The 15,977-nt window shown below is 37.4% G+C and overlaps 2 protein-coding genes across 2 annotated transcripts; both read right to left on the bottom strand.

Moving 5' to 3' along the window:
- Positions 1-2,425: 2,425 nt before the first annotated feature.
- On the bottom strand, positions 2,426-6,582 carry LOC106176842 (uncharacterized). The gene is made up of 8 exons (XM_024075584.2): positions 6,472-6,582; positions 6,041-6,114; positions 5,436-5,681; positions 5,050-5,259; positions 4,508-4,869; positions 4,107-4,203; positions 3,630-3,736; positions 2,426-2,890 (listed from the first exon to the last, which is right to left on the bottom strand). The coding sequence occupies exons 2-8, from the start codon at positions 6,105-6,107 to the stop codon at positions 2,801-2,803; spliced, it is 1,179 nt and encodes a 392-aa protein (XP_023931352.2). The 5' UTR covers positions 6,108-6,114; positions 6,472-6,582; the 3' UTR covers positions 2,426-2,800.
- Positions 6,583-11,811: 5,229 nt separating this feature from the next.
- On the bottom strand, positions 11,812-15,977 carry LOC106176841 (uncharacterized). The gene is made up of 8 exons (XM_024075583.2): positions 15,835-15,977; positions 15,500-15,573; positions 14,936-15,181; positions 14,529-14,738; positions 14,008-14,369; positions 13,163-13,259; positions 12,829-12,935; positions 11,812-12,273 (listed from the first exon to the last, which is right to left on the bottom strand). The coding sequence occupies exons 2-8, from the start codon at positions 15,564-15,566 to the stop codon at positions 12,184-12,186; spliced, it is 1,179 nt and encodes a 392-aa protein (XP_023931351.2). The 5' UTR covers positions 15,567-15,573; positions 15,835-15,977; the 3' UTR covers positions 11,812-12,183.

The raw sequence follows: 15,977 nt of genomic DNA, 5'->3' as shown, positions 1-15,977 counted from the left end.
GTTAAATTGTGTTCATTTTTAAAGAAGGAATGTGGCTATGGTGACGTTACCGACTCTCTCACGCGTTCAGTGCAAACGTTTAACAATACTGCAGCTTTATATTCACAAAAGAGGTCTACAGAACAAAGGTATATACCTGTATATATATAAGTGATAATATAAGTGGGGAGGTATTGTTATTACGTTCACAAACAAACTGTGCCGGAATCTCAAGGAATATTGACTGTTAACACAATCTCCTATTTGCAATCAAAGCTCTATCATTGGATACGTTCTGTCAGGTATCTGATAGAAGTCTGACTGAAGGCAAAGAAATGAAGTTTTGAAAGGTATGCATGAAGATTCCGGCAGAGGTAAAGACATGTACTGAAAAAAAAGACCAAGAAGTTTGCAAGGGTGCAGAAGAATACATATAAAACCTAATAAAAACAAAACCTTTTCTTGGAGATTTCAGATGAATCGTGCGTTCGATTTTATTTTCATAAGTTTTGAGGGCCGCACCTTACTCAACACGCAAGGGGCACTTGCTCCTTCGTTGCTTGAGACCTGCGTCTTGCGAAACTCCTTGCAAACTCAGTGCTATGGGAGCAAGTTACGCTTGCGGCCTTGCTGTTCACAGATTATTCGTAGAATCTTTTGGACTTATATCCTCCATGCGTGCTTACGGGCATCCTACAGTCTGTGGTAAAGTCGGGTTGTCTGCCAACTCGAAATTTCGAAAGAAAGACTTGCGTGGCACGTGAGATTCTGCGAAAAATTTGGACGCAAACAGGCTGTAAGAGCCCGTTCGGCCATTTGTGACCGAGGCTTAATCTAGTCCATTATTCATTTAGAAATAGAACAAAAAATCATGGTGCAAGGTTTCTATTGTTTCTATTTCATATCTTTTTATGTCAAAATAAAGCCAAATGATAAAAAAGTACAATTCATCGCGAACATAAATAAGCATACTATGTAATACCAATACATTTATTTGAAAACTACGACAAAAACTCTCTCCAAATCATGTATGTTCCTCAAAAGCTATTTAAAAAATTTGATTATTTTAAAATTGATTTAGTAGCACAGAACTCTTATAAAGATCAATACTTCGACATCTGGTAAAAGCTTCATGAGATTGTGCCACTGATCTGCTGGTCAGGCTGTAGTACGTACGACTCCTCATTGGGCACTGAACACTCAAAATGTACTTGGCTGTAGACAGTGGTAAAAAAACATTGTAACGTTTACACATTCTGTTTGAGCTGGATTTATTCAGCTTGGATCAGTAACTTGTCCAAAGTTGTTCGTTCTTTTGTTTACAGTCCAAAAAAAAAGCTTTTGTAATTCAAAATAAATTGTTCCAGCCTCAGTTTATTTTTGAACACTACATAGTTTTGCAAGGATTTTTGTTTCATATTTCCGAGCCATTTTGCTTCGTCAGCTCTTCACTTATTTTCTGAAAGAGGCTACGTGATCAATACCTTCTATAACATGTACATGGGGTGACACAAGTATTGCACTGTTTTGCTTTAAGGTGAAATTAGCTGTATTTGTTAGGTTTTTCAATTAGTATTTTATTGAAAACTGGTTATGTCATATTAGTATCCGTTCTACTGGCTTCCAGACCATGCTTTGTCCTTACATAGCGCATCTTATGTCAGTATTAATATTTTGTAGGATGACTACGTGAACTCAATAGGGCCACCATCCTTCCGGGCATAGAAAGATAACGGTCCAGTAATCTTCTGGGGCTACGTTGGCCCAGGTTCTAAAGACACTTTGGAAAATTCATCACTGGTTACGCGAGCAATAAAATGCGAATTACTTTTTACAGACTGGTCCCCCATGTCACATAGCGCACTATTCACACAAATGGTGCGGTATTTTTGACAAATCCCTGAATATGTTTCATGCCACCCTCGATCAGGATTTTAGCAATGGACTAAAAATAATACTATTTGTGAACAGCGTCCGTGTAGTGCAGTGATTGAAGCTCATGACTGGCCATTTCCCGTAATTCATATCTAATAAACGATTTAAATAAAGTAACTATTCGATATCAATGGTGCATCTCATCGTCTGCAAGCCAAGGTCACCTCTCTCCAATTTGTTGACAGACTGCTGATATCTATGCGCACATCGAGATATTTATGAAATGGGGATGTTTAAATAATATTTTAGCTAAGGTCCATTTAGCATTGACATTTATTCACTTTCTATCTAAGCGACTTGATACTTAGTTTAATAAAATTTTAATTCTCTTCCATTTATTTTACAAATAAATCTCAAATTCTTACTTCATACATTAAATATATTGAGATTGTCGGTGCTAAGTGAGCTACGTCATCGGCATAGAACAAAACGCCAAAGACATTTGCTCACTCAATATAGACAATCATTTTGTTTTTAAAAATCTGTAACACAAGAAAAATATACATGTATATCAGTTTCTGCTTCTTTTTATTAAATTTAAAACGCCATGTATAAATAAATACACATCAACACTGTTCGTACTGTATAATTCTTTCTATGCGTACCCTTAGTTTCGCAGCCTCACTGTGACTTCTACAACCCAAATGCGCTTACTGATAGTATACAAACGGCGAAAACTGGCAACAGCAGAGGGTCCGTGTCAGTCTAGAAACTTGGGGTGACCGGCCATAGACTTCATAATCATATCAAGGATGTTTTTAACTTGAAAAATGGAATATTAAATCCAGTTCGATCTCCGCGTTTCACTCTCTGTCAAACGAACTGAGTCCACACACATTCTCCTTAAGGTTTTGCGGTCGTCAATGGCAATGAATAGACCATCCATTTAGTCAGTTCTGGCCATCTTGATGTTTCTCTCTCCAGCATTGAGCTTCCAGATCATGGCGTCGGTAAGAGCCCAGTCGTAGATCTGGACCTGAATAAAGAACATGTGAAATGTGAGAAAATTGCTCATAAAGAATATTGCACTTTGTTATCAACATTTGAAGTATGAATGATATTTATCTCTTTCCTGATGCTATCAACAGAAACACGAACACAATTACTAAACTAACTGTGTGTATACAGTTCGGAAAGACACGTGCATCCCAGCAAACACGTCACGTTCGAATCGCGTGGCTAGCACGTTGCTACCACATTATAATGCCATAGCGACGGATTAACTACGTGGTACGAACGTGACGCGTTTGCTGGAATGCATATTAGAGGGGATTTGGCAATCTATCTGAGCTCTGAAAATGACTCGCTTACTTTAAATCATAAATTATTCTAATAAGATGGTATCTTTGCTAAATACATTCGTCTTAAGATGCACGCCACTGTTCATCTGCATCATTGTGTGTGACAATAAAAATATTTAAGAACTTCCATCAAATTAATTTTCTTATTTTACACCATCGCATCGCATCGCATCGGTAGCAACTGGTAAGCACTCGATAAAAAATTTCATTTCATGTAAGGTAAATAACCATACGGAAATAATTTACTTTCCTATCCCACTTTTTTATATCCTGGATACTCCAGTGGACATAGCAGAATTATAATAATTAAATTAAAATAAATTTCTGACTTGTTCAGATACTGTTGGTAGGCAGGCAAGGAGGAAAATATTTTTTCATTTCAATCTAACAAATAAAGGTATCCGGCTTAGTTACCTCATCGAGGAATCCGACAAGGTTGGTGTTGCTGAAACGAGCATCAACGGCCTCACAGTTCAAGTCTCTGCCCATGTACAGTGGAGCAAGGGTAGCTGGGATAGCACCTATAGAAAAATTACAGATTGCAATATAACTAATATAACCTTAGATAAAAATATCAAAATACATTAATGTCCCTAGTGACATTAGCTTATATAATATTTTAAGCAGGTATTTATACAATTGTTTCACTAGCGGTCTCAAGTTACTTATAGCACACATGTGCACAAGCAATAATAGGTCGAGAAACAGTGCTTATGATTTTGCCATTTTTAACTTTTTTAAAGTTAGTACTGGTAATTGATATGTATCCAAGTCCATCATGTTCATAGGTAAAATAGAGATAAGATACAAAATTATTGATATAAAATAAATAAATAAATGAAATTAATATACAGAATAATTTAGAGAAATATATGTTGTACTGGTACATACCGACAGCGATATCATCAACAACAACTTTTCCGTTGACGTAAAGCACCAGTCTGAGACCATCGTAGACCATGGCGACGTGGTTCCAGCCGCTGCCACCCTGTGATGCGAAGAATATGAAGAGTAGCAATACATTATTGTCATTGCTTATTGCTTAACGAAATAACGGTCTCTCAGAGACACTTTTGTACTATAAACACCGGTAATAACTGCCCTCTACTAGGGCAACAGAATGGTTTTCATATAGATGTTCATAATGTTTCTGACTTACTATGTGCTCTTTTTTTTTTTACTGTCAGTATTTTGCATTGAGTTGACGTCATAGCTGGTAAAATGTATATGAAGACGAAATTTGACTGCAATATAATTTATGATATATTTTTCCAATTTTGAACAATACTTACATTCTTGCCGAGGTCAACGGTGAGGAGAGTGCCGTTGTTGTTGACCAGGACACGGCCTCCAAGATAGCCGCGGTCAGACCAGAAGGAGATGGTTGGCTCGATGGCGCAGTTGCCATTGCTGAAGAGACCCTCACGGTCGTTCTTAGCGTGAGCAGCGTTCTTGTACCAGAAAGAAATGGTGAGGGCAGAGCCCCATGGGTAGTTGTTAAAACGTGGGACCTCGCAGTGGACGGTGCCGTTGAAGTGGGCAGCGTATCCGACTTTACCGTCAGAAAGTTCTACACCAGCGCAGTCTGTCCAGAAGTTATCGACGGTGGTGTCGGTGTGCTCATCGAAAGGCCACAGAGCGATAGCCTGGAGATCTGTAAGAAATGTTTCAGTATATTATATACATTTTAATTCCCTTTTATGAAAGAATTTTCAAATGTTCTGGCATTATGTAGTGACTGAATTGGTAAAAAAAAACGCTGAAACGTGAAAGCATCGGTAATGTAAAGTAATTGTTGTCAAAACTATAAGATCTTAATTAGATAATCACATACCTGGAACCATGCACATGCATCTCTTAACGTTGAACTCCCACTGTCCGCAGCTGACACGCTCGATTCTGGTCTCATCACCAAGGGTCTGGGATCTGTAGAAGGTGTTGGCATCACCCCACACGGCCAAGTAGGTCCATCCGTCAGGACCGTTACATTTGCCGTCAAACTGGGGAAGGGTGGTGTAAGCGAGGGTGGTGGTTGGTGGGGCGGCTGAGGAAAAAGAAGTATTATTTTTTATGGAACGGCAATGTTAAACCTAAAATGGTAAACAATCAGTCTTAATTATTTTAGTTTGTGCTTATTTGAGAAGAAAAGATATTTCCATACAATGTCAGCGTTATCCTATGCTTTGATTTGTACATGTAAAATGAGATCCATTAACTCACTTCTTGGTGGGCACTGTGGGTATGGGACCTTGCTGCCTGGGCAGGTGGCGACCTCACATGGAACGCAGGTAACGATGGTACCGTCGAAGAGGGTGCCTTCAGCACATTCCTTCACATGAACCTTGATGTTAAGATCATCATCCAAATCACACTGGAGATAAGTTTTGCAGTCTTCTGGGTTCTCGTAGTAGCCAACGCCATTTCTCTCTTCGATACACTTCTTGCAGAAGTCGTTAAATTTAGGAGCTGTGAATATAATAAAATGTTTACAATTTACAGATAGCACTCTTATACTGGTACTTGCAGCTACCTTTATCAATTTTGTTTAGAAACCAAATTCAAAATAATTACATACATTTGTAGTAACGTTTAAATTGCTTAACAGGCTACTCATTATTCTTGTAATTTGATATATAATATACTTAAATTTCTTTTATATCTATATATATAAAGATACTTGTCCGGCAGCGACGTTCCATCGTATGTACCTTTAACTTGATATGTTAAAGAAAAAATCTATGGTTCATATGTTCACGAGCCAGCTAAATACGAAGAGAAATAAATTGGTATATTTGTTATCGTCGGGCAGATATTTAATTACTCACCAATATGATGCTCGTCGTATCTAGCGAGGGCACTGCCCACCAAGGCGAGGATGATAAGGCGAAGCATAATGAAACTGAAAAAAAAACAAACAAACAAAAATTAACGCTTAACCTGAGTTTGTACAAATGTGTAGCACAATGTAAATCAATAATAATAATAATAATACCAAAGCGTTTAAAGTTTCCACTGCTCCTTCTCTCCATGTCAAACCCCTGACTCCACTAGAACATGTAAATTGTATCTGGAAGAACTCTGACAAAGTAACACGAAAGGTAAAAATTCTGTTTGCCATGAAATACACGGTCATTGTATATATTGCCTTGTCACCGCCGTTAATACAATCACTCGTATCCTCGTATTAATACAATCACTCGTGTACTGCCTCCTGTTCACACCGAGGGCAATATTTAAAGGTACCACTGAAACTCACCTTACTACGGAGATGATCTGTCTAAGCTGTCAGCTAGCGAGATAAGTGGCAACTGGGAGGACGAGCTTTTATACTACTCCCAGATTACTGATTCTCATGATATTTACTATTAAGAAATCGCGGCATCCATAGAGAGTAAGGTTAACAAGTCTTCTAGCGACCAAGTTGAATTAAATGTCTTAATTAGGATCGAAGTTACAATGCGTCGCCTTTGCTGCGCCGTGTCATCTAAACGATTTTATTCAGGGCACACTAACAATGCTTCGACTTTACTGTGTGCCGTCAATTTGGTTTAATTGTCTTAATTTAAAGGAGGAATGTGGCTATGGTGACGTTACCGTCTCTCTCACGCGTTCGTGTACCCACTGAACAATACTGCAGCCTTATATTCACAGGAGAGGTATACATTGCCAAAATAGGCAGCTTATTACACTTGTGATACATTTGATCTTTGGTATGCATGTAGGTGCATTGCCTTCTTGTTAAGAAATAATATCTGCACAAAAACGGCACGTTTTTGGTGAATTAACACGACCACAACACGTGATACATTTATTACTTTATTCTCTGGTCACACAGATGAACACCACCATCGATAACATACTGTAGCCAGCGACATATTCTTACACTTGGTTATCCAAGCTTCAGTGCGGTGTCGGTTAAGAGCATTCTGCTACATTACCACTCGGACTTGGAGTGCGAAGGAAGTCGAGGAAATCACAAATACACCAGTGAACGGTGGCCTTTCTGGCTTAAAATGATTTGTAAACTTGGTAAAGTCCTGTGCTTATAAGCAGAATTGGAGCATCAGCTGTCTGATTTTAGAAAATTATGTTTACTAGTTTTAAGTGTGAACCAAACACGTTAGTAACAGTTAATATATAGATTAGCAGAAGTAGGTATCATGGCATATATAACCATACTATCATGTTGATAATTGTCTTAATGTGTTTTGTCAATTTTATCAATTATTTGGTTGAACAGTCTGTTTTAGCTATTAGTAATTTAAGTTAGCCATCAGTTAGATCATTTTTTCCATGAGCCAGCCCAGTCAGTACTTGGGCGCTAGTATACTGGTAATAATTATAGAAAAAAATTCCAAACTGAAATGAAATATGTTCACTCTCTCACTATATACACTGTATACTGTAACAGAAGATTTGGCATTCTAAATCTGCCATTTAAAGTTTACGTATTAGATGGTAAAAGAAATGTGGAAACCAAGCTGCTTGTGGCAGAATAAGTTCCTGATCACATTCATGTTTATTAATAGACTATGTTTAATTCTTCAGTAAATTAAGATTTTATACTTTTATACTTATTCCAAATCAATATTTTCACCTATACAGTGGCTTACATAATATGCACTGCTATTTTTAGAAATCATTGTTCTTTCAATTTTTACAAATTTGCTTAGATGGAAAACTATCCATTGTGTACACTGAATTGACAAGCACTTTTAACTGCTGGACCTCAGATACTGTCTGATGGTGAACTGCATAATTGTTGATTATAAAGGGTGTTGTATTTAATAATACAGATTTAGAAATTTTATATGTTTCAAATACAAAAGAAAAAGAAAAGAAAGAAAGAAAGAAAGAAAAAACTTTTAGTTATTCCTTTGAACATGTTTTATAAATAACAGGTATCATTTTTAAATCATTAAATCATCCAAACGTTTTCATCTAAATGTTAAGCTTTTTAGATAATGCTTAGATTTTTATGCTGTAAAGTGAGTGTGGGTGATCGTTGACCAACCACTGACCCATTTATGCATGTTAATGTGCGCTCTATAAAAAAGAAAAATTGATATCCTTTGGATACAGACTATGGCACAGAAGTTATCTACCTTACTTCTTCCAAATTGAATGAGAGTAGAATTTCACTCTCTTACTCCTTATAACAGAAACTTCTCACTTATATTTTGAATTGAAGTCATATAATTTGCAATTTAAAAAATCTAAAAATTAAAGAAAGGGCCTCAGACTTAATGAACTAGTCTTTAATAGTCACCAACATGAAGTTATAGCCCAGAATTATTTCTATAAACTTAAATGTTCTCGTTTAATGCTGTTTACGTTCATATTTATGAAAAAGCTTACACTGATGCTGAATTTTGACCTAATCCGACCTTTTGACCTATTTCCAATGAATATTTCTAATGAAGCATGACTTTGTTTACATGTGTCTTCATCAAAAAATTAACTATCCTTTCCCAAAGCTGCATAAATATGTGCATTTTGTTGCTGTATCTTCTACTATCTTCAAATGATGAACAGTTTCTCTCCCCAACCCCCACTTTCAAGGAGGCCATATTATGACTGTTAGGTTGACACTTAACTAGTTACATAATTTTTTTAAATAAAAAAGTTGCGGCTCCAAATGTTATTCATAAGCATTATGCTAATGGACAAATCATGTTAACAAATCATTCACCAAATACCAATTTCTTTCTCAAACAATATTTAAAAAAAAAGATTTTGGTTTAAATTTTAAAAATCCGTAGAATATGACCACTTGTGACATTTGATCCCTTATTAATGGCCCTTGACTAATTATTCATACATTCATGATTTATGAAATCAATTGTTCCATCCTTTGACTCAAAAATGATATATAATGCATTGTTATATCTCTGACCAATTTGATATGACAAGCATTTTTTCTCACCTACCCCCACTTTCAAAGAACCCATATTTTGAATGTTAGGTTCACATTTTATTACTTTGCACGATTTTTTAAAATAAGACAGTCGAGGCTCCAAATTTTGTTCATAAGCATTACACTATATACCATGTCTACAAATCATTTGCCAAAATTTAATTTCTTTCTCAAGCAATGTTTTTTTAAAAGATTTTGGTTTAAATTTATGAAAAATCCATAAAATATGACCTCTTGCGACATTTTACCCATTATCAATGACTCTTGACTTATTGTCATGCATTCAGGACTTATGAAATTAATTGTCCCACCTCTGACCTTCATAAGGATACATAATGCATTGATATATTTTAACCATATTCTCTCACCTACCCCCACTTTTAAAGAGGGTATATTTTGACCCTAAGGTTCACATTCTTTTGCATAATTATCTAAAATAAGACAGCTGAGGCTCCAAATTTTGATCATAAGCATAAGACTATACCATGTTTACAAATCACTCACCAAATACCATATTCGTACTCAAACAATGATTTTTTAAAAATTGGTTTTATTTTATGAAAAATTACCAAAGAAAGACCTCCTGTGACCTTTGACCCATTATCAATGACCCGTGTCTAATTGCGATGCATTCATGACTAATGAAATTAATTGTCCCATCCCTTGCCTCTATAAAGATATACAATTTATTGATATACCTGTTACCATATAGATATAGTAAGTGTTTTCTCTCCCCTACTCCCATCTGAAAAAAAGTCTTTGCTGCTGCAGGGGTGGGGTTATATAAGGTGTGACAGCACACAAAAAGTTACCAGTATGAGAAAGCTATTACACATATTTGGACACTAGAGACATAGGCCTTACTAAAAAGCGCTATGAGAACATTAAACATTAAATTATTTTACTTCAAATATGTGTAATGGGCATAGCAAGTCGTCCCATTTTTGGTACCAACGGCCGAAAATCAAGCGTCTGGTTCATGTATGGGCTATACCAACCCTGTTTATACAGAGACGCCGCTCGTTAACCAACTGATCAATTTTGTCAAGCCATTTAGCCGAGTCGTTAGCCTCAGAAACCATCCCCACTACCGTAAAGGTGCTCTGTCCCGCACAGGTGATCATAAATTTCAAATTAAATACATGTAGATCTATAATTTAATATCCTTTTTGGATTTGCACAACCGTTCTTCTTTTATTCAATAATTTAACGAAAAAATGTATTGTAAATATATGAAAAAGTTTTAACTTAACGTGTTCTTCTTGTACTGCTAATCTGATCTAACACTGTTGATTGTCTCCACTCACGTAGTGGGATAGGGAATCTTGGTTTTCATGCCCTTTCATTGTAATCATCAGTCACCTGAGCTCGTTAATGTCTAGGTTACATTTGGCATGAGAAGTGCCTACGGAACCAGTATTCTTACTTTTCATGTAGCTTCTGCGTGGAGGCAAGGTGCGGCTCTGCCAATGAATCACGGTCTCCGTGGCCTCTTGGAATTTGTGAAAGAAAATTGTGACAATCCGAAAAGAATCACGAAGAAAATCGTGAACGATTTTAACGCACGGCACACGGGGAGAGAGCAACCTAGATTGAGATATATATTAATCTTTAACTAAACGACTGCTTGAAATTCAGCATTAACAACATTGTCTTTGTTTTATCAAACTGCTTGTCTCCTCTAACACATTTCTTTGAATTTTGTGAAGGAGCTGCAATTTGGTTCAGATAGCTTTTGTGTCCGAAGGCGCTTATCAGTACGTGTGAGATTCCTAGGTGTATCTTTCACTAATACTATTCTATGTGCAGTGCATTAGTGTTTCATACGACAAGATACTGAGCTCTCTGGTGTGTTCAGAAAGTTACAGATAAAGTGAGCGGAGATTCCCTGTAACGCATTTAAACCACTTCTGGTTCGTTTGACGTAGTTTTGCTACCTACCTGGATGTAAGACATGCTGCTATTATATACTGCCTGGCAATCTGTTTGCCAACATAACAAGCTTGCATGTGATAGCTTCCTATAACTTGTTATATAACGCTATGTACAAGTTGATTTTCAATATTGAGCCCAAGATGCCAGCCAAACGTTTTCCTGTATACATCTACCCCGCCTAAACTGTTGTCGATAAGTAGAGCCCCCTGCGCACACATCTAAGCCGGACAGTGGTATTTTGCTCAGTCGAGCTTTAGCTGAATTGTAGCACGTCACGGTTTAGTTGTACAAGGTAACAACAGAGTTCCAATATCAAATTACTTTTTCAAGAAAATTCTTCAGTGGGCTTATCTAATAAAAGTGGCTTTCATCGAACAACCAATATCTCGTTTTTTTTGTTGTTTACTAGGTATGGATAATGATGTGAATGTTTACATGTATGGCAAGAGGCACAAAGTGCGTGTACAATAACGACATAAATTTTCACAGGGTTAATTTTGAAGAAAATTGATAACAATATTACTTTGATTTTGGGGATCAGTGTAGTTTCATCAAATTTTAAGTTGCATCTTTTTTTGCAAATAAATCAGAAATTCGTACGTTATACATTTAATACATGGAGATCGTCAGGGTTCGGTGCCAAGTGGGCTACGTCATCGGCATATAGCAAGCACCAAAGACATTTGCCCACTCAACATAGAAAATCATTTTGTTTTTAAAAATCTGTGACACAAGAAAAATATATCATGTGCTGCTTCTTTTTATTAAAATTAAAATGCTACGATAAATAAATACACGTCGACACTGTTCATACTGTATGGTTCTTTCTACGCGTACCCTGAGTTTCGCAGTCTCACTGTTACACTCATTCTATAACCAAAATGAGCTTACTCATATCGAAACCGGCGCACAATAACAATATCAGTGGGTCCTTGTCAGTCTAAAAACTTGGGGTGACTGTCCACAGACATCATAGTCATATCATGGATATTTTTAACTTGAAAGTGAAATTGAAATTCAGCTCGACCTTCGCGTTTCACGCACTGTCAAACGCACTAAGTCCGAACATTCGTCATGGGGTATTGCAGTCATCATTGGCAATAACAGACAATTCATTTAGTCAGTTCTGGCCATCTTGATGTTTCTCTCTCCAGCATTGAGCTTCCAGATCATGGCGTCGGTAAGAGCCCAGTCGTAGATCTGGACCTGAATAAAGAACATGTGAAATGTGAAAAGAACATTCCAATTTATTATCAACAAAGATAGAAAGTAATCAGGTTGTGAAGCATACTATAGAAGCATATAACAGAATACTATAGAATTTTAAAAACCAATTGTGTATGTAAGGCACGCGTATGCATAATACGGTGGAGTTGGCAATCTATATTCGAACTCTGGAAGTGACAAAAGTGGCAAAATGACCGATTCAATAAAATGAAGATCATCTATTTACATTAAATTGAATTTCTTATTTATCTTATCTTACAGCAGCTGGTATGCAATAAAAAGCTTTTTCATTTCAATTAAGGTAATTAATGACACTGAAACAATCATCTTCCCACTCCGCTCAATGATATCCTGAATATTCCAGTGAATATAGCAGATATAACAATATTCTTGTCCAAATTACATTTTTGACTTGTTCGGAAACAGTTGTTAAACAAGCAAGTAGTACAGATTTTCATTTCAATCTAACAAATAAAGATACCCAAATTTTTTTTTCATTCCAATCCAACAAATAAAGATATCAAGAAGAATTACCTCATCGAGGAATCCGACAAGGTTGGTGTTGCTGTAACGGGCATCAACGGCCTCACAGTTCAAGTCTCTGCCCATGTACAGTGGAGCAAGGGTAGCTGGGATAGCACCTGTAGAAAATAATAAAATGAAACTGAAACAATCTTCACAAAATTGAATATTTCTGGAAAATTATAGATCACAATATAAACACTGTTATCGTATCTTATATATTATCTTTTTTTAGTTGGAAAATACTCGAGACGAACAATTAAATATATCCTATAGCAGAGGCAGCAAAGAGTTTTAAAAAATTGAACATATAGCTATTAATAAATTTCAAAATAACTGTACATACCGACAGCGATATCATCAACGACAACTTTTCCGTTGACGTAAAGCACCAGTCTGAGACCATCGTAGACCATGGCGACGTGGTTCCAGCCGCTGCCACCCTGTGATGTGAAGAATATCAATAATAGGAGTATAATACAAAGTTAAGGGGATACCATGGCATATGACGTAATTATGATTGTGCATACTTCATAGATACATTTTCTTCGGATTACATAATAGAGGCGTTTTTGTGGGTAAAATTTCATTTAGTGGCTATTCAGGTATTTCTGGTTCTCCAGAGCACCTATCAGTCCACTTAGGACGGTATTATGTATCTTTTGTGAAATACTATAAATGGTTTCTTGAATCATTCGCCTGAGGTGCATTTCTGACGTAATCAACAGAACACGTTTTGATTATTTATAAAAAACATTATTTTAACCAAGATGGCTTAGAGTTATGCACAGTTGTTTATCGTTTCACTATAATAAGGCCTCTTCAAGTGAAGCTATCCATTACTAACAATTTAAAACATTTGTAACAACTGTGTTCACGCCTGCTTCCGTATTACGTTACAATGCGGTTAGGACCATGCTAGTTGCGACATAATGTTCTATGAGATGGTGACGTTAAAGAAGTAGATATGATGTTTGACGTTGTTTGTTGTAGTGACGTCGGGAGGATAGATATGTAGTATAATCGCAAAATTAAAGTTGTATGTTACTTACATAATAGTCACAGGCATTTCTCTGGCTCTTTTCTGTGAGTATTTTTACACATAACTGACGTCATCACTCAACTGGCCTCGGGTAGAGAATATGCAACAACCATTTTTCTTAATATATGCCGTTTTTGAACAATACTTACGTTCTTGCCGAGGTCGACGGTGAGGAGAGTGCCGTTGTTGTTGACCAGGACGCGGCCTCCAAGATAGCCGCGGTCAGACCAGAAGGAGATGGTTGGCTCGATGGCGCAGTTACCGTTGCTGAGGAGACCTTCACGGTCGTTCTTAGCGTGAGCAGCGTTCTTGTACCAGAAGGAAATGGTGAGGGCAGAGCCCCATGGGTAGTTGTTAAAACGTGGGACCTCGCAGTGGACGGTGCCGTTGAAGTGAGCAGCGTATCCGACTTTACCTTCAGAAAGCTCTACACCAGCGCAGTCTGTCCAGAAGTTATCGACGGTGGTGTCAGTGTGCTCATCGAAAGGCCACAGGGCGATAGCCTGGAGATCTGTAAGATATGTTTCAATATAATGAATACATTGTCATTCCATGTTTAAGGATGGATACAAATATAACAGTGGACATTGTGGAGTAACTGAATTCGTGAAAAAGGAGAACGCGCGTAAAAGTATTTATGTAATATGATATTTGTCAGATTCGCACATACCTGGAACCATGCACATGCATCTCTTAACGTTGAACTCCCACTGTCCGCAGCTGACACGCTCGATTCTGGTCTCATCACCAAGGGTCTGGGATCTGTAGAAGGTGTTGGCATCACCCCACACAGCCAAGTAGGTCCATCCGTCAGGGCCGTCACATTTGCCGTCAAACTGGGGAAGGGTGGTGTAAGCGAGGGTGGTGGTTGGTGGGGCGGCTGAGGAAAAAGAAGGCTTGTTTTTAGGTGTATGTTAATGTTAAACTTAAAATTGTAAACAAACAGTGATGCCGTCTTAATGATATTAGCTCGTATTCATTTAAGATGAAAACATGTCCATACATTGTCTTTGTAATGTTGACTAGTGGTATATCTCTATAGTGATTCTTTTTGCAAAATAAAAACCATTAACTCACTTCTTGGTGGGCACTGTGGGTATGGGACCTTGCTGCCTGGGCAGGTGGCGACCTCACATGGAACGCAGGTAACGATGGTACCGTCGAAGAGGGTGCCTTCAGCACATTCCTTCACGTGAACCTTGATGTTAAGATCATCATCCAAATCACACTGGAGATAAGTTTTGCAGTCTTCTGGGTTCTCGTAGTAGCCAACGCCATTTCTCTCTTCGATGCACTTCTTGCAGAAGTCGTTGAATTTGGGAGCTGTGGATAGAGATAAATAACTTATATTTGATTTATATCACTGCTACACGTGTATGCTACTTGTACCGATTTTGCTTTGAAACGAAATCCAAAATGCTACCATCAAGTTAAGGTGATCGCAGTCGACGTAATAAAAAGATTATGCCAAGTTTAGTCCGCGTAACAGGTTAAGCCTATTCATCATTCTTATCATTTTGATATATTTAGATATTTGTCCAACAATTGCGTTGAGTACCTTTGAATCTAGATGTTATTCAAAATAACATGCGTCATATAAGTAGAGAAATTAAACAGTATTTCGCCAGGCAGGTTACTCACCAATATGATGCTCGTCGTATGTAGCGAGGGCACTGCCCACCAAGGCGAGGATGATAAGGCGAAGCATGATGAAACTGGAAATTGAAAAAAAACATAAGTATCAATGCTGAGGCACCCAATGCAGGGGAGGGTAAAGTTGGACATACGTTAGTTCCCTTTTCCTTCCCAGCCCCCTCAGAGAACAGTCTAACGAACAAAGCGAGACAACAATTAGAAATTTTCCAGTCTTTTGTAAAATAGTCCATGCCTACTGTTATATATGCATCTCCTTGTACATGTATCCTGGCTCCAGTTCAAAACTGAGGGTACTATTTGAAGGTACCACTGAGACTCACCTTACTACGGAGATGATCTGTCTAAGCTGTCAGCTAGCGAGATAAGTGGCAACTGGGAGGACGAGCTTTTATACTACTCTCAGATCACTGATTCTCATGATATTTACTATTAAGAAATCGTGGCATCTAGACAGAGTAAAGTT

This window comes from Lingula anatina, chromosome 7 (assembly GCF_051362555.1).
Source record: "Lingula anatina isolate TDL-2025a chromosome 7, LinAna3.0, whole genome shotgun sequence".
In the NCBI taxonomy this organism is placed as follows: domain Eukaryota; kingdom Metazoa; phylum Brachiopoda; class Lingulata; order Lingulida; family Lingulidae; genus Lingula; species Lingula anatina.
The sequence above is the reverse complement of the archived record's forward strand: the minus strand, read 5'-3'. Positions and strand labels throughout refer to the sequence as shown.